Source organism: Ailuropoda melanoleuca, chromosome 3 (genome assembly GCF_002007445.2).
Source record: "Ailuropoda melanoleuca isolate Jingjing chromosome 3, ASM200744v2, whole genome shotgun sequence".
Taxonomy (NCBI): Eukaryota; Metazoa; Chordata; class Mammalia; order Carnivora; family Ursidae; genus Ailuropoda; species Ailuropoda melanoleuca.
In genome coordinates, this window is record NC_048220.1 from 83,028,672 (window position 1) to 83,055,521 (window position 26,850).

The window sequence follows — 26,850 nt, forward strand, 5'->3', positions numbered from 1 at the left end:
GCTCGGCTCGCAGTGACCGCGCCGCGGCCTCCCGGGCCTCCCCGGCCGCCGCCGCCCGCCGCGCACACTCCGCCCCCTCCCGGGGGCCACCCCGGCGCCGGCCCGCCCAGCCCTGCCCTCTGTTTACTTTACGCGGCCAATAACCAGGCGTGCGCTCCCCGCGCCGTCTTGCCATTAAGCGGCCTCTTCAGTAACCCCCGCCTTCCGAGCCAGGGATTCGCTCAAAGGAGTGGAGAGGCGGGACTTTATACGTCATCTCTTCCTGGTTGGTCTGCGGTGGTGTTCAGCCCCTAGGTTCGAATTTCTGGGCCTTCGTAGGATAACGAACTGCCAATTAGGGCCGAGCCCTCTGCTGGGACAACAGAGGTGGGTCCTCTGGGTCACGCCCTAGAGGCCGGATGTTTAATTGGATAAAGGGACGTCAGTCATTCTCATCGCTGCACTTTAACTGGGCCATCAGATGGGGGTGTGGCTCGAGTCCCTTTGACTAGCCTTGGCTAGTCTAAGGTTTGTAGTGGATGCAGTTGCTGTTTTGGGCCTCCTGAGGGCCGGCTGCGAACTGTTTTGAGCCATGTGTTCAGCCATATTCCTTTGGGTTGGCCCATTCTGGAGAGCGCACATCGGAAGAGGGGAGAAGTCCAGAGGAGGTGGCCTCCGCAGCGGCTCCCCGGCCTCCGGCCCCCGCCCCGCCCCCGCAGCCGGATGTTGTGATTTCTCTCCACCCACACGGCCTCGCCCGCCCTCGGCTCTGCTGCCTTATAAGGCAGCGCTACCACCCCGAGACGTTGGGGTGAGCTCACACCCATTATACAGGTGGAGAACAGAAGTGCCAGAAGTCCAGCGGCTGGCTCCAGGCCAGGAGCTTGGCAGAAAACAAGGCCAGCATCCTACTCCTTCCACTCCCACTTCACACAACAGAAAACGGAGACTTGCCCAAACTCAGCGAGTAAGAGTAAGGCAGAACCGAATTCAACCAGGTTTCTCTGATCCTTATCCATTCATTCATCCAAAAATACAGAGCACCTGCTTTGTGCCAGGCATTGAATCAGTGCTGGGGAATACAGTGGTGTCAGCAAGATAGCCAAGCTCTCTGCTTAACATGCATAATCAAACAGAATGGTAGCAGAGAGTGGTAAGTGCTCTTAAGACATTATGATAAAATACTAAAGTGTGAGAGGGGGGAATGGTCTCAGGGTGTGACATTTGAGGAGATCCAATAGCCGTGTGTGGCTACCATATTGGAAAATACGGAGAATATTTCCATCATCACAGAAAGTTCTGCTAGATAGCACTAGTCTGGAGGAAGGAGTGGCTTCCATTTGTAAAAGGTTCCATGGTGACAGCCTGAATAACTGAAAAAATGGTGCCACCAACTGAGGAGGGGTGAAGGATGGTAGGCTGAGTACTTTTCGGATACCCTAAACTTGTCTTTGAACAGGCAGTTCTGCCACGTCTTGAAATTTATGCCCCAAGTCGCTGCTAGAGATAAGTGGGGTATTGTGTGTGGGTATCCAGACATTTGTGAGCAGGAACTAGATGGCTTCCAACTCCTCATCCCATAGACCCATGTCCCAGCTGTACAAAGACAGAAGCCAGAGCAAGAAGATGGTGCCTTTCTGTTCTAGTCCAAAGTTGTTGGAAGACACCCAGATGTGCCGGAAGAACTGGGACAGATGTGTAGAAACTAATGAGAAGGGGGAGTGTGTCTATACAGGAAAGTTTCTTTGCAAACTTCTGTAGATTGAGCCTAACCATATGCCAGGCTCTGCTAGCTCTCTTTCTCTTTCTTTCTTTCTTTCTTTCTCTTTCTTTTTCTTTTCTTTCTTTCTTCCTTCCTTTCTTTCTTTCTCTCTCTCTCTTTCTTTCTTGACTTATTTATTTACTTACTTTTCTATTTATTTGAGAGAGAGTGGGGGGGTGGGAGGGTAGGAAGAGGGAGAGGGAGAGAGAGACTTAAGCAGACTCTACTGAGATCAGGACCCTGAGCTGGAACCAAGGTCAGACACTTAAGGACCACACCATTTGCATTCAGCTATCTCAACAAGCTGGCCAGGCCATGTGAGTGACCCTCCCTCTCTAGAGAGATGTGGCAATTATTAAGGTTCATAGAGGCTGACAAATTATGGAAAGAGCCCAAATGTCCGTTGACTGTTGAATGGATAAAGAAGATGTGGGGGTGCCCAGGTGGCTCAGTTGGTTAAGCCCCCAACTCTTGATTTTGGCTCAGGTCATGATTTCGGGGTCATGAGATAGAGCCCTGTGTCAGGCTACACGCTGGGCATGGAGGCTGCTTAAGGTTCTCTTGCTCTGGGGCATCTGGGTGGCTCAGTCGTTAAGCATCTGCCTTTGGTTCAGGGTATTTCCCAGGGTCCTGGGATCGAGCCCCACATCGGGCTCCCTGCCCTGCTGGAAGCCTGCTTCTTCCTCTCCCACTCCCCCTGCTTGTGTTCCCTCTCTTGCTGGCTGTCTCTCTCTGTCAAATAAATAAATAAAATCTTTTAAAAAAAAGAAAAGGAAAAAGAAAAAAGTCTCTCTCGCTCCCTCTCCTTCTGCCCCTCCAACCTTTTTTCTCTCTCTCCTCTCAAAAAAAAAAAAAAAAGAGATGTGGTACACACACACACACACACACACACACACACGAATATTACTCAGCCATCAAAAAGAATGAAATCTTGCCATTTGCAACAATGTGGATGGAACTGGAGTGTATTATGATAAGCAAAATAAGCCAGTCAGAGAAAGACAAATACCATATGATTTTACTCTTGTGTGGAATTTAAGAAACAAAACATGTACATAGAGGAAGGGAAGGAAAAATAAAACAAAATAAAAACAGAGAGGAAGGAAAACCATAAGAGACTCCTTACAATAGAGAACAAACTGAGGGTTGCTGGAGAGAAGGTGGGTGGGGTGATGGGCTGAATGAATGATGGGCATTAAGAAGGGCTCTTGTTGTGATGAGCACTGGGTGTTATACATAAGGAATGGATCACTAAATTCTACTTCTAAAACCGATACCATACTATATGTTAACTAACTTGAATTTTTTTTAAAAAAGGTTCATAGAAGCTGAGCCCCTGACCCATGGTCACACAGGAGGGGGTGGCTGTCAGTGGCCAAGATGGAATTGAAGGTTTCCTGATTCAAGTTCACTGCTGTTTTTTTTCTTCCAGTCCCTGCTTCTAAGGTCATTATTTCCCTATTTTATAAGCTACTGACTTACAGAGTAATCATGAGAGGTATTGTTTTGTTTTGTTTTGTTTTAGGAACTTCCTGGTAACAATATATGAAGTCTTGCATCAGTTAGGACTTCTGGTTACAACTAAAACTGGCTTCGGCCAAAAAAAAAAAAAAAAAAAGGAATTTATTGGTTTAAGTAACTGAAAAGAAGAGGTGGTAGTTCTGACTTTATGTGTCTTTGGATCGCAGGTCTCAAATAGTGTCACTCAAAATTTGTCTTTCCCATATTCTGACTTTGCTTTTAATCTGCATTGTCTTTATTCTCAGGCAGGTTTACTCTCTGAGATGTTAAAGACGGCTGCCAGCTGCCCCATGCTCACTTCTTACCAATGAGGCAACTTCTATGGAAGGAGAAAGCCTCCACCTTGAAGATTGCAGCAAAACTCCTGGGGCTGCCTCTGACTGGTTTGATCTGGGTCAGGTGTTCACTTTGAACCAACCACTGAGGACAGAGAGACACAGTGTTCTGATTGGCCAGGTATGGATCACATTCCCGCTCCCGCCTCAGCTGAGGGATGGGGTAAGTCATTAGGAATCAGTCCATCTGTATTAGTCATTAAATGCTGGGTAACAAATCACCCTAACACTTATGGCTTAAAACAACAACAATCAACTAGCATTTCTCAGTGTTTCTGAAGTTCAAGAATCAATTATACCAAAAAAAAAAAAAAAAAAGATTGAGAGAGAGAGAGAGAGAAAATTCAGAAGCCACTTAGCCGAATGGTTCTGGCTTGAGGTCCCCCATGAGGTTGCGGCCAGATGTTGTTTGGGCTGCAGTGTCAGGCTCACAGCAGAGGAGCCTGATGTGGGGCTCGATCCCGTAATGCCGGGATCACGCCCTGAGCCGAAGGGCAGACGCTCAACCGCTGTGCCACCCAGGCGCCCCTGCTCATGTCCTTTTGGTCCAGGTGACTGGAAGGTCTGTTTGGAAAGGCAAGAAGAAACTATAAGGCCCAGGTGGAGGAGAGAGAGAGAGACAGCCAGAGCTGGTGGATATGAGGACATGGCCTTCATTTCTGGGGGAGGGGACCTTGAGGAGACAATGGGAAGAGGAAGGGTCTAGGTCTTTTGAGGAAATTTTTGCATTTCTGAGATGTGAGAGGAAGCTGAGAACTGGCATGGGATCAGAGGCAGGCTATGACTTTCTGAGAAAATTCCCTGCCCTCTTCTCTCCCTTATAGATTCCACCCTGGAAAGCCCCCAGGGAGCATAAACACAGAGTGGATGAGCACACAGTGGGTAAGTACCCTGGCTGCACCTCCCAAGAGACCCTCAGGTGGGAATCAGTATGGTGGGGAGGGTGCAGATGGTGCTTTGGGGTCCTTGGAGCAAGGGGAGGGATCCTGGATACTCTTCACCGTGTCCCCACTTAGGCTGGTATTCAGACCAGAGTGTCTATTGTGCACCAGGGCTTGTGCCCATGGGTACTGGGGACCCACACTGATAGTGAACTGTGCTCTCCTTGAGGGCAGGGCTTGAGCTGTATCTGAGGGCCCAATCCAGTGCCTTCCAGTCTTTCATTTCCCTAGCCTCTCCTCTTCTTCCCCTGCCCTCAGTACATCTCACAGGCATCAGTCACGCCTCACAGAGGCCAGGGCCCTTGATGGACAAGGAGGGATCAGAGCAGGGCTCTGGAGCCTAAATGCCTCTGAATCCTGGCTTCATCACTTATGTGCCGGCTGACTCTGGGCAAGTGACTTGACCTCTCCAAGCTTCAACTTCCCCAACCATATAAGCTGGGAATAGTAAACCTCTTAGGGTTGTGGAGGAGAAATGATTTGCTAATCCATGCAAAGCACTCAGCCCACAGACTGCAGCGTGGTAAATGATTAAACTCTTATTAGCTTTTATTTATCAAGCTCCCTTTTAAATGGGGGATGTCTGCATCTCCCCCCTCCTCAAGCCATGCCACAGCTCCCCATTGCCTTCCTTCTTCCAACCACTCAATATTTGCCTAGAATTGTGAACTACTGTGGACCCTGCCTTGGTAAGCCTGGTGTACTGAGGCCAGGCCCAGCCCCTCAGCCTGGCACTAGGGCCCCCCTGACCCAACCAGGCCTGCCTCTGCGTCCTCTCCTCATCCTTCCACACCCCACCACACTGCTTTCCTCTCTCTTGCCTGAGACTACCTAGGTGCCCTGCCCTTGCCTAACCACCTACTTGAGATCCTCCTCCTCTCTCTCCATCCCACTGGCATCTTAAAGGTCCATCTAAGATACCTCTCTCCTCCTTTATTCCTGTTCCCTCAGCAAGTGCCACTGTGCCTTTAACAACAAAAAGAGCAGCTAATGTTTATTGAGCACATACTACATGCCAGACTCTGTGTAAGTGTTCGATAGACATGATCTCATATAAGCTTCCCAGGACTCCTCTGAAGTAGATCGTCATGTCTTGTCATTCCTGGTTGTCACGTTCTATAGGGTCACCGAGAACACTGAATTAGCAAATACTGAATGGCTGTTTCTAAAGGAAATACAAGGTTAGGTTCCTGTGAGCTCCAGTCGCAATATTTTCATCAATCGTCAACATAAAAACTTGTTTTCTGTGTGCTTCTCTTTCAAGATGCCTTGCTTAATGCACTGTTGCTTCGTTAATGCCAAAGCCGTGGCCAGCAGCACTGTAACTCGTGTAGACGAAGCTTATCCCCCACAGGAATACTCTCCACAGCCCCTGTCGTGGCCTCTTGCACTTAGGGACGTCAACGCTATATGTGGGGGCCATTTGCAACAGTAAAAGCTTCTACCAGAAGCACACGATTTCAAAAAGGTGGCTTTTGGGGCGCCTGGGTGGCACAGCGGTTAAGCGTCTGCCTTCGGCTCAGGGCGTGATCCCGGTGTTATGGGATCGAGCCCCACATCAGGCTCCTCTGCTATGAGCCTGCTTCTTCCTCTCCCACTCCCCCTGCTTGTGTTCCCTCTCTCGCTGGCTGTCTCTATCTCTGTCAAATAAATAAATAAAATCTTTAAAAAAAAAAAAAAGGTGGCTTTAAATTAGGCCGTGAAAAGGACACTTCTTTACAGGAGAAGAGCTGAGACGAGAAGCAGAGTGCTACCTTGTTTCGCCTCAGCCGGGAACATGTGTGTCAGGCACCTCGCATTTTTCACCGTTCCGCACATGTCCGTGAATGCCCATAAAAGCACCTTAAGAATTGGTTTGGGGATTACAAATAAATTTGCACAGATTTGCAAATGCGGCAAATAGAGAGATTCCTTGGTACTGTTTTAAAAAATAATAATAGCAATATTTTCATTGTAAAAACTTTAGAAATTACAGAAATGCGAAAGAAGAAAAAAATCCCCCATAATCCACTATCTTCTAAAAAACACTCCTACAAACTTCAGAGCATGTCCTTCTAGATTTCTTTTTTATGCATACGTAAATATATTTGTACAAAAATAGGACCACATTTGACAAGCTGTTTTTAACTTGTTCTTCATTTAAAATTATGTTTTCTGTACTATTATATCTGCATCATTAAAATGATTTTTATTGGGGCGCCTGGGTGGCACAGCGGTTAAGCGTCTGCCTTCGGCTCAGGGCGTGATCCCGGCGTTATGGGATCGAGCCCCACATCACGCTCCTCTGCTGTGCGCCTGCTTCTTCCTCTCCCACTCCCCCTGCTTGTGTTCCCTCTCTCGCTGGCTGTCTCTATCTCTGTCGAATAAATAAATAAAATCTTTTTAAAAAAGTGATTTTTATTATAAGATATGCATAATATAAAATTTACTATCATAATCATTTTTAAGTGTACAAGTCAGTGGTATTAAGCACGTTCTGTTGTCCTGCAAACATCACCACCCTCTATTTCCAGAACTTTTTTCATCTTGCAAAACTGAAACTCTAACTGTATAGTTGACCCTTGAACAACAAGGTTAGCGGAGCTGATGCCCTCCCTCCAGTGCAGTAGAAAATCCACATAGAACTTCTGACTCCCCAAAACTTAACTACTAATAGCCTACTGTAGCCTACTGACCAGAAGCCTTACCGATAATGTAAACAATCAATTAACACATATTTTGCACATTAGATGTATTATAAATTGTATTCTTGAAATAGAGTAAGCTAGAGAAAAGAAAATGTTGTTAAGAAAATCAGAAGGAGGGGCGCCTGGGTGGCGCAGTTGTTAAGCGTCTGCCTTCAGCTCAGGGCGTGATCCCAGAGTTCTGGGATCGAGCCCCACATCAGGCTCCTCCGCTGGGAGCCTGCTTCTTCCTCTCCCACTCCCCCTGCTTGTGTTCCCTCTCTTGCTGGCTGTCTCTCTGTCAAATAAATAAATAAAATCTTTTAAAAAAAAGAAAATCATAAGGAAAACACATTAATAGTACTGTATTTATTGAAAAAAATCCACATGTAAGCAGACCTGTGTGGTTCAAACTTGGGTTTTTCAAGGGTCAACTATACTATTATCATTGCCATTTTACAGAGGAGGAAACTAAGGCTCAGTGTGGTCAAGTGACTTCTACATTCATGTAGTATTTATTAAGTGCCTACTTTGTGGCAAGCACGCTTCTAGGTCTGGGGGGCTGCAGACTTGCCCAAGTTCACATGACTAGTAGGTGGTGAAATCAGGAGTCCACTCTAGCTGATTACAGAACTGAAGCTCTTAGGCAGGAAGCAGTTTCAAAGGCACAGTGATCTTTCCAAGGGTCTGTTTTCCAACCAGGCCCTGATGGGTGGCACCTGGGCAGGCGGGCATGGGGAACATCATCAGGGCGTGTGTTATCTCTGCAGTTCTCACTGTCACTGGGGAGCCCTGCTACTTTCCTTTCCGGTACAACCGGCAACTGTACCACAAATGCATCCACAGGGGCCGGCCTGGCCCACGGCCCTGGTAAGACTACCCAAAAGGGGTGGGAGCAGGGGCCTGTGGGAGATGGATTCTGCCCATCCTTCTGCCCAAGGAAACCTGCTTGGAGAGAGGGGGCTCTGAGAGGGAAGGGTGGGCAGTCCCCTGGGCAGAGCAGGGAAGCTTCATCTCTTTCTACAGGTGTCCTACCACCCCCAACTTCGAGCAGGACCAGCAATGGGCATACTGCCTGGAGCCCAAGAAAGTGAAAGGTGCTACACACAGCCTTTGGGGGTGGCCCAGGGCCCTCTCCTCCCCACTAGTTACTCTCCTGGGTATCATCAGCTCCTATACACCTGGTATTCTGGGCCCATCCAGACCCTTCCCTCCCTCCAGAGGGAAAAGTTCTTGGAGAAGGTAGCCCCATTTTGCAGGTGAGTAAACTAAAGCATGGAAACTTAGGAGTGCCAAGGTCACAAGACAAGCAGGTTTAGGTAGGAACTTGGCCCCCATGACCCAGGCTGTCTGACACAGGCTCCCCACTCTTACTTCTACTGTGTCCACCTCTCAGACCACTGCAGCAAACACAGCCCCTGCCAGAACGGAGGGACCTGTGTGAACATGCTACACGGCCCACACTGCATCTGTCCAGAACACTTCACTGGGAAGCACTGCCAGAGAGGTAAGGAGATGGTGAAGCCAAGGGAGGGGATGCTGGGGAAGCAGGGCACTCCTGGGCCTACTGAAGAGGTTTCTGGATCCCCAGGGACTTGGCAAGATCCCAGCCTCTCCTGAGACCACTGCCCCCACCCCTTTGTCCCCAGAGAAGTGCTTTGAGCCTCAGCTTCTCCAGTTCTTCCACGAGAAAGAAATATGGCATAGGCTTGAACCGGCAGGTGTGGCCAAGTGTCAGTGCCAGGGTCCTGATGCTCACTGCAAGCTGCTGGCCACCCAGGGTGAGTGGATGGGAACTGGCCTGGGAGGAAGGCTGGAAGGTCGGGAGGAGAAGCTGTTAGGAAATTGGGCGGTGTGTCCAAGGAAAGGGGAATTCTCTGTGGGGGTCTCTGGGCCCAGAGGTGGCTCAGTGCGCTCCATCTGCCAGTCTGCCGCACGAACCCGTGCCTCAATGGGGGCAGCTGCTTAGAGGCGGAGGGCCACCTCCTGTGCCGTTGCCGGGCCGGCTACGCTGGACGCATCTGCGACGTGGGTGAGTCGGGATCTTGCGGGAAGCAGAAGCTCCGCACCCAGGGAGGAAGGGCTCCCGGAGCGGGAGTCCGGAGAGTGGGGAAAGGGGCTGAGAGGGTGGTGGGAAGCCGTACCGGTTCCTGGCTGCAAGGAGCCTCTTCTCTCCCCAGACACTGAGGCGCGCTGCTACGACGGCCGCGGGCTTGACTACCGCGGTAGAGCCCAGACAGCGCTCTCCGGCGCCCGGTGTCAACCGTGGGCCTCAGAGGCCACCTATCAGAAAGTGACTGCAGAGCAAGCGCTTAACTGGGGACTAGGCAACCATGCCTTCTGCCGGTGCAATGGGTGGGGCGGGTAGGGCGGGCAGGGCGTCCCCCTCTGCCCCAGGGCCCTCTGGGGCTCCTCGCGCTTTAACAGCGCCCCCTCCGTGGTTATAGGAACCCGGACAATGACACCCGCCCGTGGTGCTTCGTGTGGAGTGGCGACCGGCTGAGCTGGGAATATTGCCGCCTGGCACGCTGCCAGGCCCCAAACGGGGCGGCTCCTCAGAGCCTGTCTCCAACCCGGGTCCCCACTGGGCGCCCGGGCCTTCCCTTGCCCTCGCTTTCAGCATTGCAGAAGCCTCAGCCCCCGACCCCAGGTAGTTGGGAAGGGGCGGGAAGTCGGAGGGCGCACGGCTAGCGACCTTCCAACCCTTGGTGGGTGTCCCAGCACTCAGCCTGGGCTGCTCCCACAGCCTCGGGCGCCACCCCGGAGCAGCCCACTCCTGTGCCCAGTTCGGGCTGCGGACAGCGGCTCCGGAAACGGTTGTCCTCGATGAGCCGCGTCGTCGGGGGACTGGTGGCCCTGCCCGGGGCGCACCCCTACATCGCCGCGCTGTACTGGCGCCACAATTTCTGCGCGGGCAGCCTCATCGCCTCCTGCTGGGTGCTGACGGCCGCTCACTGCCTGCAGAACCGGCGAGTGCCCGCACGCCCGGCGCCCCGCCCGGGACCCTAGCTCCTCTCGCCTACGTGCCCAGCTTCCGCGCGACACCCGAACCCTGGCCCTGCCTCTCCCCACCCTTCCCCAGCGCCCCAGGAGGAAGCTGCAACCCAGCAAGGGGCTCAGGAGCAGGAGACCAGTGGCCGGCTCTGAGCGCGCTTCCCCCCCCCCCCACCGCCCGCAGGCCAGCGCCGGAGGAGCTGACGGTGGTGCTCGGTCAGGACCGCCATAACCAGAGCTGTGAGCAGTGCCAGACGCTGGCCGTGCGCGCGTACCACCTGCACGAGGCCTTCTCGCCCCTCACCTACCAGCACGACGTGGGTGCGTGCGGGCGCCCCGGCGGCTACCCGGGGGGGGGGGAAGGGTGGGGGAGGGCTCCGAGTCCAGGCGTCCGGGTCTCACGCTCCTCCCCGCCTGCGTTAGCGCTCCTGCGCCTGCAGGAGACAGCGGACGGCCACTGCGCGCTCCCGTCGCCTTTCGTTCAGCCGGTGTGCATGCCCATGCCGAACGGCCCTGCCCGCCCAGCCGAGCCCGAGGCCGCGCTCTGCGAGGTGGCCGGCTGGGGCCACCAGTTCGAGGGTAGGCCGAACGGCTGGGGGCGGCGGGGGCACATCTGGCCACGGGGGTAGGCGAGAGAAACCTGTAGTTTTGGTACCACTAGGGACAGGTGGTGCTGACCTGGTGGGTTGGGAGGACTTGCAGGGCCCTTGTCTCTGCAGTCCGCTCCTGCCAGGGCCTGGGCTTCACTGCTGGGGGGGGGGTTCCCCAGGTCTCCTAAGGGATACAGAGAGAATCACACTTTCTCTCGGTTCATTCTGGGCGCTGCGATGCAAGGGCTAACAAGGATGCCGGCATCGCATTGGGGCAGTCGGTTTTCTAGTTGGGGAGCATCGTTCTGAGACACTGGGTGGGAAGTGGGGGTGGGGTTCCAAAGCAGTCCTGCTTCGCCCGGCGCATTCAAATCCCGGCTCCTCTCTGGTCTCAATTTTCTTGTCTATGAAATGGTGTTAACAGCAACCTCTTCCTCACGGACTTGCTGCGATAGAGGCCAATTAGCGGGCGGCAAGCAGAGTCGCCAGGGGTGTGAGGAAAGCTCTCTCCCTTTCGCAGGGGCTGGGGAATATTCCAGCTTCCTGCAGGAAGCGCAAGTGCCGCTCATCTCTTCCGAGCGCTGCTCCGCCCCCGACGTGCACGGAACCTCTTTTACCCCCGGCATGCTCTGCGCTGGCTTCCTCGAGGGCGGCACTGACGCCTGCCAGGTGAGTCCGTGGGGCTTGGCGCCCTCCACCCGGTCAAGTGCAGACCCCAGACCAAGGGCGCTGAGCCACGTGTCCCTAACCCAGGGTGACTCCGGGGGCCCGCTAGTGTGTGAGGACGAGGCCGCAGAGAGCCAACTCATCCTGCGAGGTATCATCAGCTGGGGTTCGGGTTGCGGCGACCGCTACAAGCCAGGTGTGTACACCGACGTGGCCAGCTACCTGACCTGGATCCAGGAGCACGCCAGTTCCTGACTCGTCCTTCTCTCCTGGGCGATTCTGGAATGCAAGGGTGGCTGGCCCATGATTATGGATGGCAAGGATTGTGTTCCATTCCTCTTAGCACCGTCAGCCCGCCAGGCATGGAGTAGGCCCTCAATAAAATGCTTTTGAAAATGCTTGAGACACACAGCTCTGCAGGGGCGCAGGTGGGAAATGCCAAGACAGTAAACCAGTGCACTGCTCCACACCCCTCAGGGAACATGATCTACTGAGATCTTAAGCAAGATATAGAGATGCAGGTCCAATTGATGTTTGCTAAGCGGTACTGTGTACCAAGCAAGCCCTGAGCAAGATGACTCCATATATCACTCCTTGTTTGAAACTAACTTATTAACATTTGAAGTTTATAGAGCAGAGGTTCTCAGCCTTTACACCAGAATCATCTGGGGAGCTTTTTGAACCTATGCCTGAGACCCACCTCAGATCAATTAAATCAGTATCTCTAGGGATGAGGTGTGGGTAGTGGTATGTTTTTATAACTCTCCGGGTGGTTCCATGTGCAGTGGGGGCTGAGAACCATGGTCAGAAAGACTTAACATTAAAACGCTGGTGTGGACTCAGAGCTGGCAATGTGGAAGACACCCCCCTCCCAACTAGCTCTAGGGCAGTGGGGCTCAAAGTGTGCCTGGACCACCCACAGCAGCATCAACGGGGAACTTGTTAGAAACACATAGTCTCTGGCTACCTTCCATACTACTGAATCAGAAACTCTTGAGTTGGGACCCAGCAATCTATTTTTTTTTAAAGATTTTATTTATTCATTTGACAGAGATAGAGATAGCCAGCGAGAGAGGGAACACAAGCAGGGGGAGTGGGAGAGGAAGAAGCAGGCTCCCAGCAGAGGAGCCTGATCCGGGGCTCAAACCCAGAATGCAGGGATCACGCCCTGAGCCGAAGGCAGACGCTTAACAACTGAGCCACCCAGGCACCCCCCAGCAATCTCTTTAACAGATTTGCACGAGAGGCTGGTGTTCCTAACGTTGAACCAAACTGGGGATTCTGGGGGTTGAATGGTTACTAGGCTGAGAAGTCTGTCTGTCCACACTTGCTTTCCTGTTTTTCTTAAATGCATGTGTACACTGTGCTTGGTGAGCCAGTTACGTTGGTTTTTCAAGGGTTACATAGACGTATGCAATTTCCTCTTTTAGGCTAACTTTACAACTTCACCAGGCCTTCCCCTCACCCCACGTATACATTCTCCAGTGTACATAGTCTCTCTGTGACATTGCCACACCTCAATGTCACAACCCCGCCCCGATATGCGTCACAGTGTCCGGGGTTCCAGACACGTGGAACAGCCGGATATCCTGTGAAAACGCGCCCAGACGCCAGGGGCGCACTCTGAGCCGCAATGGGGGACTGGAAAGGCTATATCAGTGCGGTGCTGCGAGACCAGCGCATTGACGACGTAGCCATCGTGGGCTACTCAGACAATCGCTGCGTGTGGGCATCGCGCCCAGGAGGCCTTCTGGCTGCCATATCACCGCAAGAGGTGGGTGTGCTCACAGGGCCTGATCGGCGCACCTTCCTGCAGGCCGGCCTGAGCGTGGCAGGCCGCCGCTGCTGCGTCATCCGCGACCACTTGCTGTCTGAGGGCGATGGAGTTCTGGACGCACGCACTAAGGGGCTGGATGGGCGTGCGGTCTGCGTGGGCCACACCCCGCGCGTGCTCCTCGTGCTCATGGGCCGACGGGGCGTGCACGGCGGCATCCTCAACAAGACAGTGCATGAACTGATCAAGGGGCTGCGCACACAGGGCACCTAGCAGGACCGCTAGGCTGCTGTGTGGCTGGAACAAAATAAACTGGTGGGCGTGGCTGGCTCATCCTATATTTGAGCGCAGGGCAGTTGCAGATGGGCCAACCAGTTTCCGCGGAAGATTCTTGCAGGGGGGAGTACCTGATGGGGCTGGGATTCTGAGTCCAGAGGCTTCCCAGCCTCCTGTACCCTAGACCTGGCCCTCTTATCCATGAGTGCCCTGCAGAGGCCTCTAGCCTGACTTCCCAGAGTCCTTTCCCAAAAAAGCTTTCCACACCTCTGTACAAGACACACTATAAAGGGAGCCCTTCCCAAATCCTAGCACCCCAGCTAGGCCCCATGGGGTCAGGGAGTCAGGCTGGAGGCCTGTGTACTTCTCACCCCTTCCACTTGGGAGGAGGAAGCCTTTGTAAGTGTTGTGAGTGGATGATGGAGTAGGGCTGGTAGCTTGGAGAGCAGCTCTGGGGCTCCTGGGTTCTTGCATATCCTCCCACATACCCCAAAGGGAGTGGAAGGAGAACACACATCCAAGACCATCACAGTGAGTTCTAGGGCCCTAGGGCCTTCCTTCCCTCTTGGCATCCAAAGGCCCCAGAGGACTCCCTGGGCTAGAAGGGAGGACTTAGGTGTCCCCTGCCCCTTGACCCTAACCCTGAAGGCCTCAGCTCCAGGGCCCCTATGGAAAAGGAGGAATTGAAAATCTTGGATGGTTTTAAGTGGGGCTTGGTTTATTGCCCAAAGGTAAAGGACAAAGGTGGGAGGGAGGGTGGCTAGTCCCTGCCCACTACGCACTGGGGCCCAGAGCATGGCCTCTCTTGCCCATTTTCACCTTCCCTGCCCCCTTCAGTGTCTCCCGACAAGCTGCTACCTGTCACTTGTTTTCTGGAACACTAATCTTATCCCAGAAAGGGGGAGGGAGTCCAGAGGCAGGGAGAGACCAGAGGAAGTCAGCTAGATGGGGTGGGTGGGGATGGCCCTCCTATACTTGCCTTGGGGGTGGTCCCAGGCCCTAGGAGGGACTCCCAGGAAGTCTGAATCAGGGGTTGGACTCATTAAGGCAGGGGTGAGCTTGCAGGAAAGAGTGCTGCTGAGCCCCAAGCCATGGTCTACCTCCCAACCCAGATGGAGAGCACACAGACTTGTAAATGCCTAATGAGAGTTTAATTCCTTTTTCATCACGCAGTATCCGGAAAGGGGGTTGTAGCCGTGCTGCAGAACAGCTGGGTGAGGATGAGGAGAGTGGTATAATGGAGCAAGGAAGGTGACAGGGAGGGGTGAGAACTCAGCCAGTGACTCAGGCACCCACATCTCTGCACAAGCAAACAGCTGCAAGTCATGTCCTCAGACCCACCCTTACTCCCGCTCTGCCGAGTTGGATTTGTGTGTACAGGAGAACCAAGCACAGGCCTCCAAACAAGACTCCCTTATGGGCTGCAGACTCAAAATCGTAGCCAGGTACCCTGTAGCCCGCACACAGCCCCCCACAGGTACGTCAGTCCACACATGCAGGATGACACGGTCTCACTGGACATGCCCACACACGCACACACGCTGACTCTGTCACACGAGCCCAGAGCTCTGAGGACCCGCACAAGGACAGGCCCATGCCCAGAGTGCACGGACACATCCCACTGCCCTTCCACAGTGGGGACCAAACACTGGCCCTTCCCTGCCCCCGGTTGGTACTTTGGGCTGCAGGCTAGAGGCGGGTGGCACTGTGTCGAGCAGGCAGTGCTAGGCTGGGGGAGGGGGTGGCGGGGGGCAGCTCCTCCAGGAAGACCCTGGTGGGCTGCAGGGGTGAGCGGGGCTCTGGCCTCGCGCAGCACAGGGTGGCGCGGGTGATGAGGCGGTCCAGGGGCTGCAGAGAGTGCATCCAGCGGGGCAGGAAGTCCCACGTCTGCAGCCACTGGGGCAGGCGTCTGGGGCTGCGGTGCTGCAGGACGCTGACGAGCACCACGAAGGCCAGCAGGGCCCCGAAGGGTGCGCCCACACCCACCATGGCCCGCCAGCCTGCCATGGAGACGCCAAACACCAGTGAGGGCAGCAGCAGGAAGCAGAGGAGGAGGTAGAGCACGGCAAACCAGCGGTACTTGGCGGTACGTTTGCCCAGCGCCTTGGCCATGCGGATGGGCAGCCGCGTGCAGGGCACTGGGTACCACAGCAGGATGCCCGAGATGTTGAAGAAGAAGTGGCAGAGGGCGATCTGTAGAGGAGAGGCCAGAGGGGCTGAGGTGGGCCTGGGCCCCGGCTCCCTGCCATGCTGGCAGGCATCGATAACAGGAGCCCGGCCCGGGCGTCAGGAATGGCAGGGCTGATGTGCTCCTAGTAAAATACTGAGACACTTCTGGGCCAAACGCGACACATTTTCCCCCACTGGCCCCTCTTGCAAATTCCCCGGCAGATCCTGCCCAAACCCAGCAGCAAAGAGATGCATCTAGTTTCTGGCTCAGCAGCTCTGGCCTCCTGATTGGTCCGAGCCCTGTCCCCAGCCCCAGGCTTGTCCTGACTCCTTTGCTCCCAGAACAGCAACCCCTTCGCCATCTGCCCCCCTACTTGTCCTTGGTCCCTGAGAATGGGTCAGCCACCATCGTGCTGTACCCCTTCCTCAGAGTATAAATCCCACTGTTGTTGGCATAATTATCTGAGTAATTTCTGCCCGGTAGATGCCAAGGTCTTGGAGGTGGCACCAGGCCGACTTGGCCCCCTGTGGTTTCCAGAGAGCCTGGCATAGTGGGTGGCCCGTAGTAGGCAGGCAAGAACTTTGTTACCTGGTGTCCCACCCTGGGTCAGGTGCCACACCTCAGGCCCAGCCCTGTCTTGCCCCTGGCAGGCGCCCTCCCAGACGCACCTGGAAGGAGCTGGACAGCTTCTCCCTGGGGCTGGCCAGCGCAGCCAGGATGGCCGTGGTGGTAGTGCCAATGTTGGAGCCCAGCGTGAGGGGGTAGGCCCTCTCGATGCTGATCACACCCAGGCCTGGGGGCAGACAGGATAGGTTCTCCCCAGGCCCCTCCTTCAGCCCTTCCCCTGCCAGCCTCCCCCCCCCCGCCCCGCCACCTCGCCACGGGCACTCACCAATGAGTGGGGTGATGGCTGAGGTGAACACAGAACTGCTCTGGACAACGAAGGTCATGCCAGCGCCCACCACCATGGCAAAGTAGCCTGTGGCCCAGGTGAAGGGGGCGGGGAAGTCTGCGAGGACACCCCCGTCCCAGCAGGGTCAGTAGGAGGGCATTGGGAGAGTAGCCAGGACTTTCCTTGGGGAGGAGGTTTTGGAGGCCAGCTTCCAAGTGGGGCCTTGTCAGTCCAGTCCCCTGCTGAGCTGCGGTGGCTTCTACCCGCCCTCCTTGATCTTGGATTAAAGGCCCTTCTCAGCCTGGTTCCATCACACAATTGCTTAGACTGTTCCCTCTGCCCAGAACATCCTCCTTCCTTCTACATGTTCCTCCTCAGGGCTCAGTGCAGATACAGTGGCTGCTGAAAAGCCCTCCCTGACCCTTGGCACTCAGGGAGACTTTGTTTCTCGTGTCCCTAAGCTCCCATAGACCCACAAATGCACCTGACTCCAGCATTTGTTACAGGGCCAGGCTCTGTCCCCAAAGCTTCAGATGAAAATCAGGTGGTGTCACTCCCCTGCCCCAACCCTTCAAGTGCCCCCATTACCCTTAGTGCAGTTCAGGCTCCGAGCACAGCCTGTGGGGCCCCGCGATCAGCTCCGTCCCTGTTACCTTGCCGACCTCTCCCTGCCTCGCTCACCGAGCTCCCACCACACTGCTGGCCACCTCTCTCCCAGCTGGTTCCTGCCTCTGTGCCTCCGCACCTGCTGTCACTCCCACGGAACACTCTCCAGCCACATCTGACTGCTCATTTCGGCCCCCTCACAAAGGCCGCTGACCGCCCATTGAAAGCAGCTTATTCTGTACTCTCTGTCGTTTTTGCTTTCCCCTTGGCAGGCCCTCCTCTATCTGAATGTGTCCCCCTCTATCATTTAGTTTTCATTGCACATCCGTCTCCTCCTCTGGGCTGGGAGTCCCCTGAGGGGAGGCTCCATCTCTGTGGCTCAGCTCCGTATCCTCGGCACTACACCGTGCTTGGGCACACGGGTGTAGTGAGTATTTGTTGAATGCATCAGTGGCCTCTGAGAATCAGTGTAGAGCCACCTACGGGAATGGAAACACAGCCAGAGGCAGCCACAGACCCCCCGCTGCCAGCACCACAGGAGCCTCGGAAATCACCCGACCCAACCTCTTCTTTGTTCACAGGGAGAAACTGGGGCTCAGAGATGGCAGGGCTTTACCCGGATCACACAGCAAAACAGTGGTGGGACTTAGTAAGATTTGGAAGGGCCCATCCTGGGGCCCACACACCCAGTTCTTGGGGGCTCACCAGTGTTGATGACCTTCTGAATGACCTTAGCCACCTGGCCCTTAAGCAGAGAGTTGAGCATCTTGACAAGGAGGATGAGGCAGGTACACAGGAGCACCAGGGAGCCGGCCAGCAGAATGAGCCCCACGGCCAAGTCAGGCAGCCCTGTGTCCACGAACATGTGGTTGCCTGGCAGGGGGAGTGTGGAGCTGCTGAGAGCTGAACCCCACAGCTTGTTCCCAGCACCCCACCTTTGCTGCCCTCTTGGGATTGGAGCCTAAGGCCCCACCTCAGGCTGCTTCAGCCTCAACAGCAGGGCCTAGCCCAAGCCCAGCAGCTGAGCTGGTTGACAGCTGACTTTCCTAGGACTGGCAGCAGCTGGCGGGGGGGTGGGGGGTGGGGGGAGGGCAAGGCCTTCCTCTGCCCAGTTCTGCCCTGGCCATGCCAAACATCTCCCATGATGCAGGCACTCACATTTCTCCATGGTGGCATTTCCAGCGGTCCAGCTGGATGCTTGGAGGTGGGGGTGGGGGGGATAGAGGTAGGCCTCCTGACTACATGCCCTTGGATAGTTGGTTTGCCTCTCTGGGCCTGTCTGCTCTGCTGGAGAGATGGGGATGGAAATGCCTGCCACACAAGACTCTGGCCGTGGTCAGCCCTCTGAATATTCTGTCCTATCACTCTGCCGGTCTGGCTCTCACTGGGGCAGGCAGGGGCATCCCGATTCTGGGGCTTCTTGTCCTCATTTTCTTCCACCTCTCCTTGGCATTGGGTGCTTCTGACCATGGCCCTCCTTCTGAAAACTCTCCCTTCCTCATCCTTTACCACCCATCCCTCTCCTGCTGCCCCCCCCCCCGCTTCCCAGCATCTGTGCCCCATCCTCTCTCCTGAGGCACCATTAACCCAAGCTCCATTGTCCTGTCGCTCAAATCCTTATGGGGGAGGTTGGAGTACAGGGGGAGGACCACCAGTGGGCAGAAGTCCAGCTCCCACCCTTCCTCCACCCCCCACCTACTCCTCAGTGGGGAGAGGCCCCCCAGTTCAGAGGGCCCAGGGCCAGGCAGGTAGCTTAAATAAGGGGCTCAGGCTAAGTGTGGGGGTGGTGGAGGAGTGTGTGCTGGGCCTATAGGGGCAGCATCCACTCAGCTCCAGGCCAGCGTCGCCACCCAGGGATGTAGCCCCGCATGGCCAAAGGGCCCAATTCTGCAAGAGAAACCCCATACTTCACAATTATGTGAGGGCCAGTTTGGTCTGGACCACTACTTTGCAGCCTCATTGGACTGAGGAATTATTTTTTCTTAAATGCAACTGGGGAGCCTTATCTTTCTCTCAGGATCCCAGCCTTGAAAGGAGAAAGCGGGCTGGGCTTGGATGAGGAAAAACCATCTCCCAAAGGAAAAACCAGCCCCACAAAGGGACGGTGACTCCCAGGGCTCCAGGCAAAACGCCAAAGCTACAGCTTTTCCTTATTCACCCTCTGCGGCCTCTGGGAGCCGATATGGGCCCTGGTGCCGGGAAGTTCTACATCCCACAGCCCCGGACCGCCCCTGTGCTGAGGGTAGCATCTCAGGTGGGGCAGCGGCACTTCAATGCCATGGCTCCTTTAGGGTTTATTCTGAACCGTGTCATTTATAAAATGTATGATAGGAGGACACGGGGGCGGTTCAGCCGGTTAAGCATCTGCCTTCAACTCAGATCACGATCCAGGGTCCTGGGATCAAGTCCTGCATCAGGCTCCTTGCTCATCAGGGAGCCTGCTTCTCCCTCGGCCTGCCACTCCCCCTGCTTGTGCTCTCTCTCTCTCTGACAAATGAATAAAATCTTTTTTAAAATGTATGATAGAGGTAAGAACTATTTCTGGTGCCTAGCTTCAAATCTGGTTTCTCATAGGCGCCTGAGCTGCTATGAGTGGGACAGTGTGCTGATCTGTGCTCCAGCTGGCCAGACCAGGGCCCTGGGCCACCCTCAAACCCAGACCATAGCTGCAAGAGGAAATAATGCTCTCTGGTGCGCTCTGCCAGAAAAGCAGGCTGGGAAATCAGTGGTGACTGCCGCGTGGGTGGGAGAGAGCCAGGTATAAGGCGGAGAGCCGTGTGTTTGCTGTCCAGGTGATCTGAGCAAGTCCTATGTCTTGTGCCAACTACCTGGGGCAATTTATGCCACCTCTCTGAGCTGTTTAAAGCAGGATGACTTAAGAGCTATGATAAAGAGGCACCTAGATGGCTCAGTTGGTTAAGCGGCTGCCTTTGGCTCAAGTCATGGTCCCAGGGTTCTGGGATCAAGTCCTGCCACCGGCTCTTTGCTCATCAGGGAGCCTGATTCTCCCTCTCCTTCTGCCCTTCCCCCTGCTTAGGCTTTCTCTCTCTCTCTGTCAAATCAATCAATCAATCTTTAAAAAAAAAAAAAGAGCTGTTATAAAGGTTACAGGAGAAAACTTGTGAAGTGCTCTCTGCAGGTCAGTAAGACATCGTGCCTCCTAGAGCTCCTTGGTCCCTGGGCCCATCTAGCATCACACAGTGGGAAGGGCGTGTGCTTATGCGTTTGTGTGAGTGAGATTGACTTTCTAGGCCAGGATCAACGGCTCCTGCAGGTGTGTCTGAGGATCCTGGCCCTGCTGGGGAAGACTGTGGTGGGCCAGCCTGGAGCCCTGGGAGACAGATGATCCCTGAGACGAATGGGTGCCTGACCAGCCTGTGCCCCACTAACCTGGTTGGGCCTAGGGTCTTTTAGGAGAGGAACTTCACAGGGGTAGGGCTGTGTGTGTCCCACTCAGGGCTGGCTGTGTTAGGGCAGGCCAAGGCTAAGGCCCCTAGGGTTTTGACCCTTGACCTTCCTGCCTGGGGTTATGTGGCTCGGGCTGAGCTCAAGGGGAGGGGGTACGGTGCGGTGCTGAAGAGACTATAAAGTGCAAGAGAGGAGTAGGAGTGGGGATGCCAGAGAGGGGGTGGGCTGCACTGTCAGGCTGGGGGTGGGTACTGAGTGAGGGGTGGGAGCAGGCCCAGGGCTTCCTTGTCAAGAAGGTGGGAGCTCTAGGGGCGCCTGGGTGGCTCAGTCGTTGAGCATCTGCCTTTGGCTCAGGGCGTGATCCCGGGTATCCGGGATCGGGATCGAGTCCCACATCGGGCTCCTCCGCTGAGAGCCTGCTTCTTCCTCTCCCACTCCCCTGCTGTGTTCCCTCTCTCGCTGGCTGTCTCTCTCTGTCACATAAATAACTAAAATCTTAAAAAAAAAAAAAAGTGGGAGCTTTAGCCTTGATAAATAACTGGGCAGCCCAGCATCTGGGACATAGCCCTAGTTGTGCCCATCCTTCCTGGGCCTGGGGGTGTGGTGGGGTGGTGAATTCCGTGGGAAGAACAGAATAAATGAGCCCCAGGAGCCCTAAGCTGAAACCCCAGCTGAGCCACTCCCAGCTGTGTGATACTGGACCAAACACTTAACTTCTCTGGGCCCCAACTTCCTTCCAGGCGACTTGAGGTCTATAATGCTGCCCACCTCTTCCCAGGGGCTGGTTTTGAGGACCCTTGGAAGAGAGTTAGGATTTAAGTGCCAATAGGAACTGTAGGACATGATTAAGCTCACAGAAGACTGTCAGGCTCCAAGAATCCTTTCCCTGGGGGGAAACACACAGGATGTGGACCTGTGCCCTAGTTCAGCGTGCAGGGGAAGGGGAGCTGTAGGGTCTTTTTCTGGAAGCAGAAATCGCCGTGCCAGCGGCGCCATCTGGTGGCAAAGAGGAGAACTCCTTCTTAGAGCCGCACCTACCACCCCTAGAGCAGTCTCTGGGTGGCTGTGGTCACCTGGTGGCATTCAGCCTGGATGGGCAGAGTGGGAAATGGACACATATGGTGGGACACCAGACTGGCTTCTGGAAGAGGCAGCGAGATGGGGGCTCAGAAGCATGGGCTCCAGATTCCACTGGGATTTCCATCTTACCTCGGTGGTATGGACTTGGGCAAGCCTCTCTGAGCCTGCAAAGTGGGCCAGTGATAAATCCTGTTTCCCTGGCTGGAAGTCCTCAAAGGGTGCTTGTTTAAGCCAGGCGAGTACGGCTGGCAATCTACGGTGTGAGTACCTAAGAAGGTAATTCCCATGCCCGTGGTAGGCCCCTGGAGTGTCAAGAGGTGTTGGAACATTAAAATTGCCTCTGGGTTTTCTTCCGCTGTCTGGAAACCCTCAGATTCCCAATGCCGTCTTTGGTGACTGGGTTCCTTGGAGACTGGTTGGGTAAGGTTGGGTCCAGTTGGGTGAACGCTGGAGACCACAAGGACAGGTTGGAAGGGAGATTCGGTGGCCACAGGAAGCATTAGAGGCTGGTGAGGGAGGGGCCACCAGCACACATGGCGAGAGCAGGCACGTGGCTGCGGAGCCACGTTCCACATGACCCGACCTCGAGAGAGGGTGAGAACAGGGAGCTTGGATGCCACCCCTCGGCTCCTCTCCGAGCCAGGGAAATCCCGTCTGGCTACTGCTCTGCAGGACCAGTTCTTCTAGGAGAGTTGGGCTGGGAGACCAGAGCTCAAGGAAGCGGCGTCTGGAGCAGCAAGGACAGCCCCCCACCCCTGCCCCGAGTGACCTCGGGTGGCTGACTTCACAGGAGTAGGCCCCAGGTTCCTCCTGTGGAACACAGGATACTCGTGTCCCCCTCGCCAGCACTTTGTGAGGATTACGTCAGGGGCAGGCCATGTCTGGTGCAGTGCTGCCAGAGGAGGCCTGCTGGACGGGGCGGCAGGGGGCAGCGGCACTTTCAGAGCGAGGGAGGGACTCCGCAGCCCAGGAGCTCCCTCCCGTGGCTTGTCTTCTGCGAAGATCAAACGGTGCGATTTCTGTGTCCTCCAGATTCTGCTGTGAAGTGAAGAGGATTTGGGCAATTCAGAGAGCTCAGAGAGTGCCCAGGGGCTGGTGAGAAGGCGGCACTGTGCTGGAGGGGTCGCAAAGCCAGCATAAGAGCTGCCCGCGTGGGCTTTTTGATGTCGGACTGCCTGGGACACTCAGAAGTGATGAATCAGAGCTGCGCACGGCCCAGACACGAAGGACCTGAGGCACCATGGAGGGCGGGCTGAAAGGGTACTCTGTTCACGCTGGGATCAAGGGCCGGTGACATCAAGCAGCAAGCAGGAAGGATGAGGGGGCCAGGCTGAGCCGAGCCTTGGGCTTCAGGTTTCCTTCTCTCCGTTCTGGATGGAGTTGCTTCTTGGATGTGATAATTAAGGAGAAGCAAGTACCGTGGATTACGGTTTGATGAAGCACTCCCATTTTCGTGGCTGAGTGAGAAAGTATACTACGGATCGCCTGCTTTCTTGTGAGCCTGGTGTCGTGGCAGGTCCACAAGTGGCCCCCTGATCCAAACACATCTTCATTCCGGGCAATAGAAACAGTGAAGAAGGCTGCATGGACACAGGCCCGCGGCAGTCTCCGGGGCAGGAGCCCCGACGAGAGTACAAGTGGCTGTCGTGTCTCCAGTGAGGTCTCCACATGGCCCACTTGTTTTGGTCCTGTTGTCCAGCTTTCCCAGCACCCTCATAACCCCCTCACGGCCCCCTCCCACATTACCTGGGCCCCAAAACATGGCACAGCTGAATGATGACTCCCCCTGGCCCCCTAGCGGGGAGAAGAAAGCCCTAGACTGCTAGACCTGTCCTCAGGGCCCTGAAGTGGCAGGACAAGCTCTTGCAAGTGTCTCAGCCTCTCGGAGCCTGTTCTGTACCTGTGAAGCCAGAGCTAGAGGCAGATCACTGGTTCTCAAACTTGAGCATGGGGCAGACCTACAGGACTTGTTGAAACATAGGCTACTGTGTCCCACCCCTCAAGTTTTTCTGATATGTTTTCCCTAGACCTACTAAGGTCTAGGGAAGGGCTGAGTGTCTTGTAGCTCTAGTAGGTTCCCAGGTGGTACAGGTGCTGCTGGTCCACACTGGAGAACCACTGGGCTAGACTGATGACATGCTGACTCGAGTCGATTGGTGACAGCTGCCTAAAGCCTCCGGGAGCCTGGAAGGGATTGGCACAATATTACCTGTGGCCAGACCTGAGACTCACCCCCGTGGGGTCCGGGTGGCACCAGATTCGGATGAGACTGTGGTTTCTCAGGGACTCGTCACCGGTGGCAATGCTGGTAATCACAGATTTGTCTAGCTGTGCACAAGATGTGGGGGGGCGGTGAGAGAGGGGCCCTTACTGCCCCCCAGCCCCCATCCCATGCCAGCCTTGCCCTCACCTGAATGACGAGCTTGGTGAAGGGTTCCGTGATGATCTTGAGCAGGTCAGGGGCGTCGCGGCCACCACGGATGTTGAAGGAGGCGACCACCAGTCCAGTGACATGGTGCAGGTACCCAGTGGCAGCCTCCAGGGGCAGCAGGACCAGGACCGACAGCCAGTTAAAGCAGTCATGCACTGTGGCCCCTGCGAAGGCCCTGGGCAGGGAGGCCACATTGCAGGGCAGGCCAGGGCCAGGATGCACTTACACTGGGGGCTCCTGGCACCTGGGAACACCCTCCCCCGACACACACAGGCCCCTCCCCACTCTACCCCCTCACCGCCGGAAGTCAGTCCTGTCCCCCGCCTGCATCAAGGCCACGATGGTGTTGGTGACAGAGGTGCCGATGTTGGAGCCCATGATGATGGGGATGGCAGAGCTCACCTCCAGCACTAGTAGAAGAAGGACCTCGTAACTAACTGTGTGAGGGCCACCTGGCTCCGTCCCCCGAGAAACATCTTCCTCCAGCCCCGCTGCCCACGACCCAGCCCCCACTGGGCAGTCCTGCCACAATGCTGCCCAGCCTTGGTGTCACGTGTGATGTGTGTGCGCACAGTGGACAGATGCACTGCGTGTGCACATGTGTAGATGACGGCACATGTCCGGCATGCAAATGCGGATCCGTGCTCGTGCGCACGCGTGTGGTGGTTAGTTTCCTGAGCTGGCTTAGCGGCTCCAGTACTCAGTCCTCTGATCCGACGCTGGTCTAGATGCTGCTGCAAAGGCGTTCCGCAGGTGTGATCACCTCCACAACCAGGTGACTTTAAGTAAAGGGGATTAGCCTTGATAATCTGAGTGGGCCTCATCCAGGGAGATAAAGGCCTTAAAAACAAAACTGAGGCTATCCCGCATAGGCTTCCCCCCAAGAGTTCCAGCCTGCCCTTCCTAACAACCGGCCCTACAGATTTTGGATTTGCTGAGCCAGCCCCACGATCGCGTAAACCAATTCCTTGCAATAAATCATATGTACATCTGCAGCAGGTTCTATTTCCCTGACCGATGGAATAAGTAGTGACTATGTGGTGATACAGAGCCAAGCCTTCCTGGGGGGGAAGGCCACCCTGTCCAGATCTTGAGGCACCCCTCCTGGCTGAGACTACTCCTGGCCACGCCTTGGAAGACAGAGTGGGAGATGCTGGAGTCCTGCCCTTTGCCCTTAGCTCCCTGGCCCCCAGCCCTGACACACCACCTCAGCCCCCATCCAGCGCACGCAGTCCCCCCTTTCCCTGCCCCGGTGGGCCAACTTACAGCCGGAGGAGACCATGCTGACAATGATGGACGTGGAGGTGCTGGAGCTCTGCACCAGCACAGTCACCAGGATCCCCACCACCAGCCCCGCCACTGGGTTGGACAGGATGGCATTGTCCTTGAAGATGTCACCAGCCACCTTCCCTGAGGAGCATGAGCCAGCATTGCCTGATGCCCTTTGGGAGCCCTGTCCTGGTCCCCTCCCCAGCCCTACCTCCAGCCAGCTGGAAGGCGGAGCTGAGTACATCCAGGGAGCAGACGAAGAGGTAGAGAAAGACGAGCATCAGTGGCACCTTGAGGAGAGTCAGGCCAGCCCGGCGCAGCTTCTGGGCCAGCCCAGGCTCTGGAGATGGGCCAGTCGTGAGCACAGGGGCAGGGGCTAGGGCATTGACTGCTGACACCCCTGCTATCCACCCCCTGCCCAGGCCCACCTGGCTTCTGCTCGTCCTCCAGGGCCAGCTTGGCAGGCAGGGGGTCATGGCGCTCCAAAACCTCCCCGTAGGGGCAGCCGTGCTCAGTAAGGGCCACAGGGCCCAGGCTGGGGAAGGCGTAGGTGGAGGTCCCTGGGATCCTATGTAGAACTGGGGAGGGAGGCTGGTCAGGAGTTCCCAGAAGCCCTGGGATAGGCAGGGTTGGGGGGTGGGCTGGCAGAAGGGTGGAGACCTCACGGGGTGGGGGGAACGTGAGCAACTGTGGGCACACAGGGTCCGGGGACGGGAGCAGCACTCACCCTGAGGGCTGGGCACATAGGCAAAGGCTGTCCCACGCATCATGTGTCCTCCTCGGACTGGGAGTGGGGAGACAGCTGGGCCCCCCAGCCTCTCTCCATAGGACATCATCCTGGGCACACACTGTCGGGCGGCAGCACGCCGAATGACAGCTACTGTGTCCTAGAAACTTACACATACTCACCCACCCACCGTCCACATCCATACCCACGTACTCACATGCACAAATACCCCTAGTGTGCGATCCCAAACACCACCCGGTGAAGCACACCCTCCACCCCCACATATACCAGAGATCGCACTCAGGTACTCAGCCCAGATTCACATATTCATTCATTCAGTGAGTATTTATTGAGAATGTACTCTATCCCAGGCACTGAGCTAGATGCTGGGGTACAGCGATGACTAAATATGAGGACAAATCTGGCCCCCAGGGAGCTCCAAGTCTCTTGGGGTGACAGATGTCAATGAAATAATCCCTCAAATAGAAATTGGCAGTGGGGCTAAATGTTCTGATGACAGGTACAGGTGCCCCCAGAGGGCCCCATGGCAGGGGGTGGAGGGGAGAGACCATCAGGTGGAGATGAACATGGGTAGGAGTTGCTGGATGGCGAGGGAGAAGGGCACATGTGCAGGGGCCTTGGGAGGGGAAGGGCCTGAGAGTGCCCTGCAGGCGGAGGGGTCCGGGGAAGGTGTGTTAGCAGGGCTTGCAGATGTGGGCCAAGGCTGAGCAGGTGGGAGGAGTTCTGACTGTCCTGAGAGCCTCAA

The 26,850-nt window shown here is 55.5% G+C and overlaps 4 protein-coding genes across 12 annotated transcripts in view; 2 read left to right on the plus strand and 2 right to left on the minus strand.

Annotated features, from left to right (window-relative positions):
* The window catches only part of GRK6 (G protein-coupled receptor kinase 6), a 15,161-nt gene extending 15,009 nt beyond the window's left edge, over positions 1-152 (minus strand). The window contains exon 1 of the mRNA XM_034656663.1: positions 128-152. The gene's annotated coding sequence lies outside the window, so the exon portion shown is untranslated. The remainder of the gene's footprint in view (positions 1-127) is intronic.
* A 619-nt stretch (positions 153-771) lies between these two features.
* F12 (coagulation factor XII) lies at positions 772-11,849 on the plus strand. 9 transcript variants are annotated; one of them, XM_034656650.1, is made up of 16 exons: positions 772-1,132; positions 3,059-3,187; positions 3,508-3,760; positions 4,422-4,479; positions 7,972-8,071; positions 8,228-8,298; positions 8,598-8,708; positions 8,851-8,982; positions 9,129-9,233; positions 9,382-9,556; positions 9,649-9,851; positions 9,948-10,170; positions 10,380-10,516; positions 10,619-10,774; positions 11,306-11,454; positions 11,539-11,706. In XM_034656650.1, exons 3-16 carry the CDS (start codon positions 3,584-3,586, stop codon positions 11,704-11,706), a joined length of 1,965 nt encoding a protein of 654 aa, XP_034512541.1. In that variant the 5' UTR covers positions 772-1,132; positions 3,059-3,187; positions 3,508-3,583. The 9 variants fall into 9 exon arrangements, with proteins under 9 accessions (XP_034512541.1, XP_034512543.1, XP_034512544.1 ...); XM_034656652.1 differs by having other exon boundaries at positions 772-977; XM_034656653.1 differs by having other exon boundaries at positions 772-952; positions 3,512-3,760.
* A 696-nt stretch (positions 11,850-12,545) lies between these two features.
* On the plus strand, positions 12,546-15,154 carry PFN3 (profilin 3). The gene has a single exon (XM_034656667.1). It carries the CDS (start codon positions 13,085-13,087, stop codon positions 13,496-13,498), a length of 414 nt encoding a protein of 137 aa, XP_034512558.1. The 5' UTR covers positions 12,546-13,084; the 3' UTR covers positions 13,499-15,154.
* A 5-nt stretch (positions 15,155-15,159) lies between these two features.
* SLC34A1 (solute carrier family 34 member 1) lies at positions 15,160-26,505 on the minus strand. Its single transcript, XM_002928136.4, has 13 exons — positions 26,085-26,505; positions 25,786-25,935; positions 25,569-25,697; positions 25,355-25,498; positions 24,387-24,498; positions 24,068-24,263; positions 23,890-23,985; positions 20,541-20,559; positions 18,328-18,366; positions 17,875-18,042; positions 16,564-16,680; positions 16,340-16,464; positions 15,160-15,694 (listed from the first exon to the last, which is right to left on the minus strand). Exons 1-13 carry the CDS (start codon positions 26,191-26,193, stop codon positions 15,191-15,193), a joined length of 1,908 nt encoding a protein of 635 aa, XP_002928182.2. The 5' UTR covers positions 26,194-26,505; the 3' UTR covers positions 15,160-15,190.
* Positions 26,506-26,850: the final 345 nt, after the last annotated feature.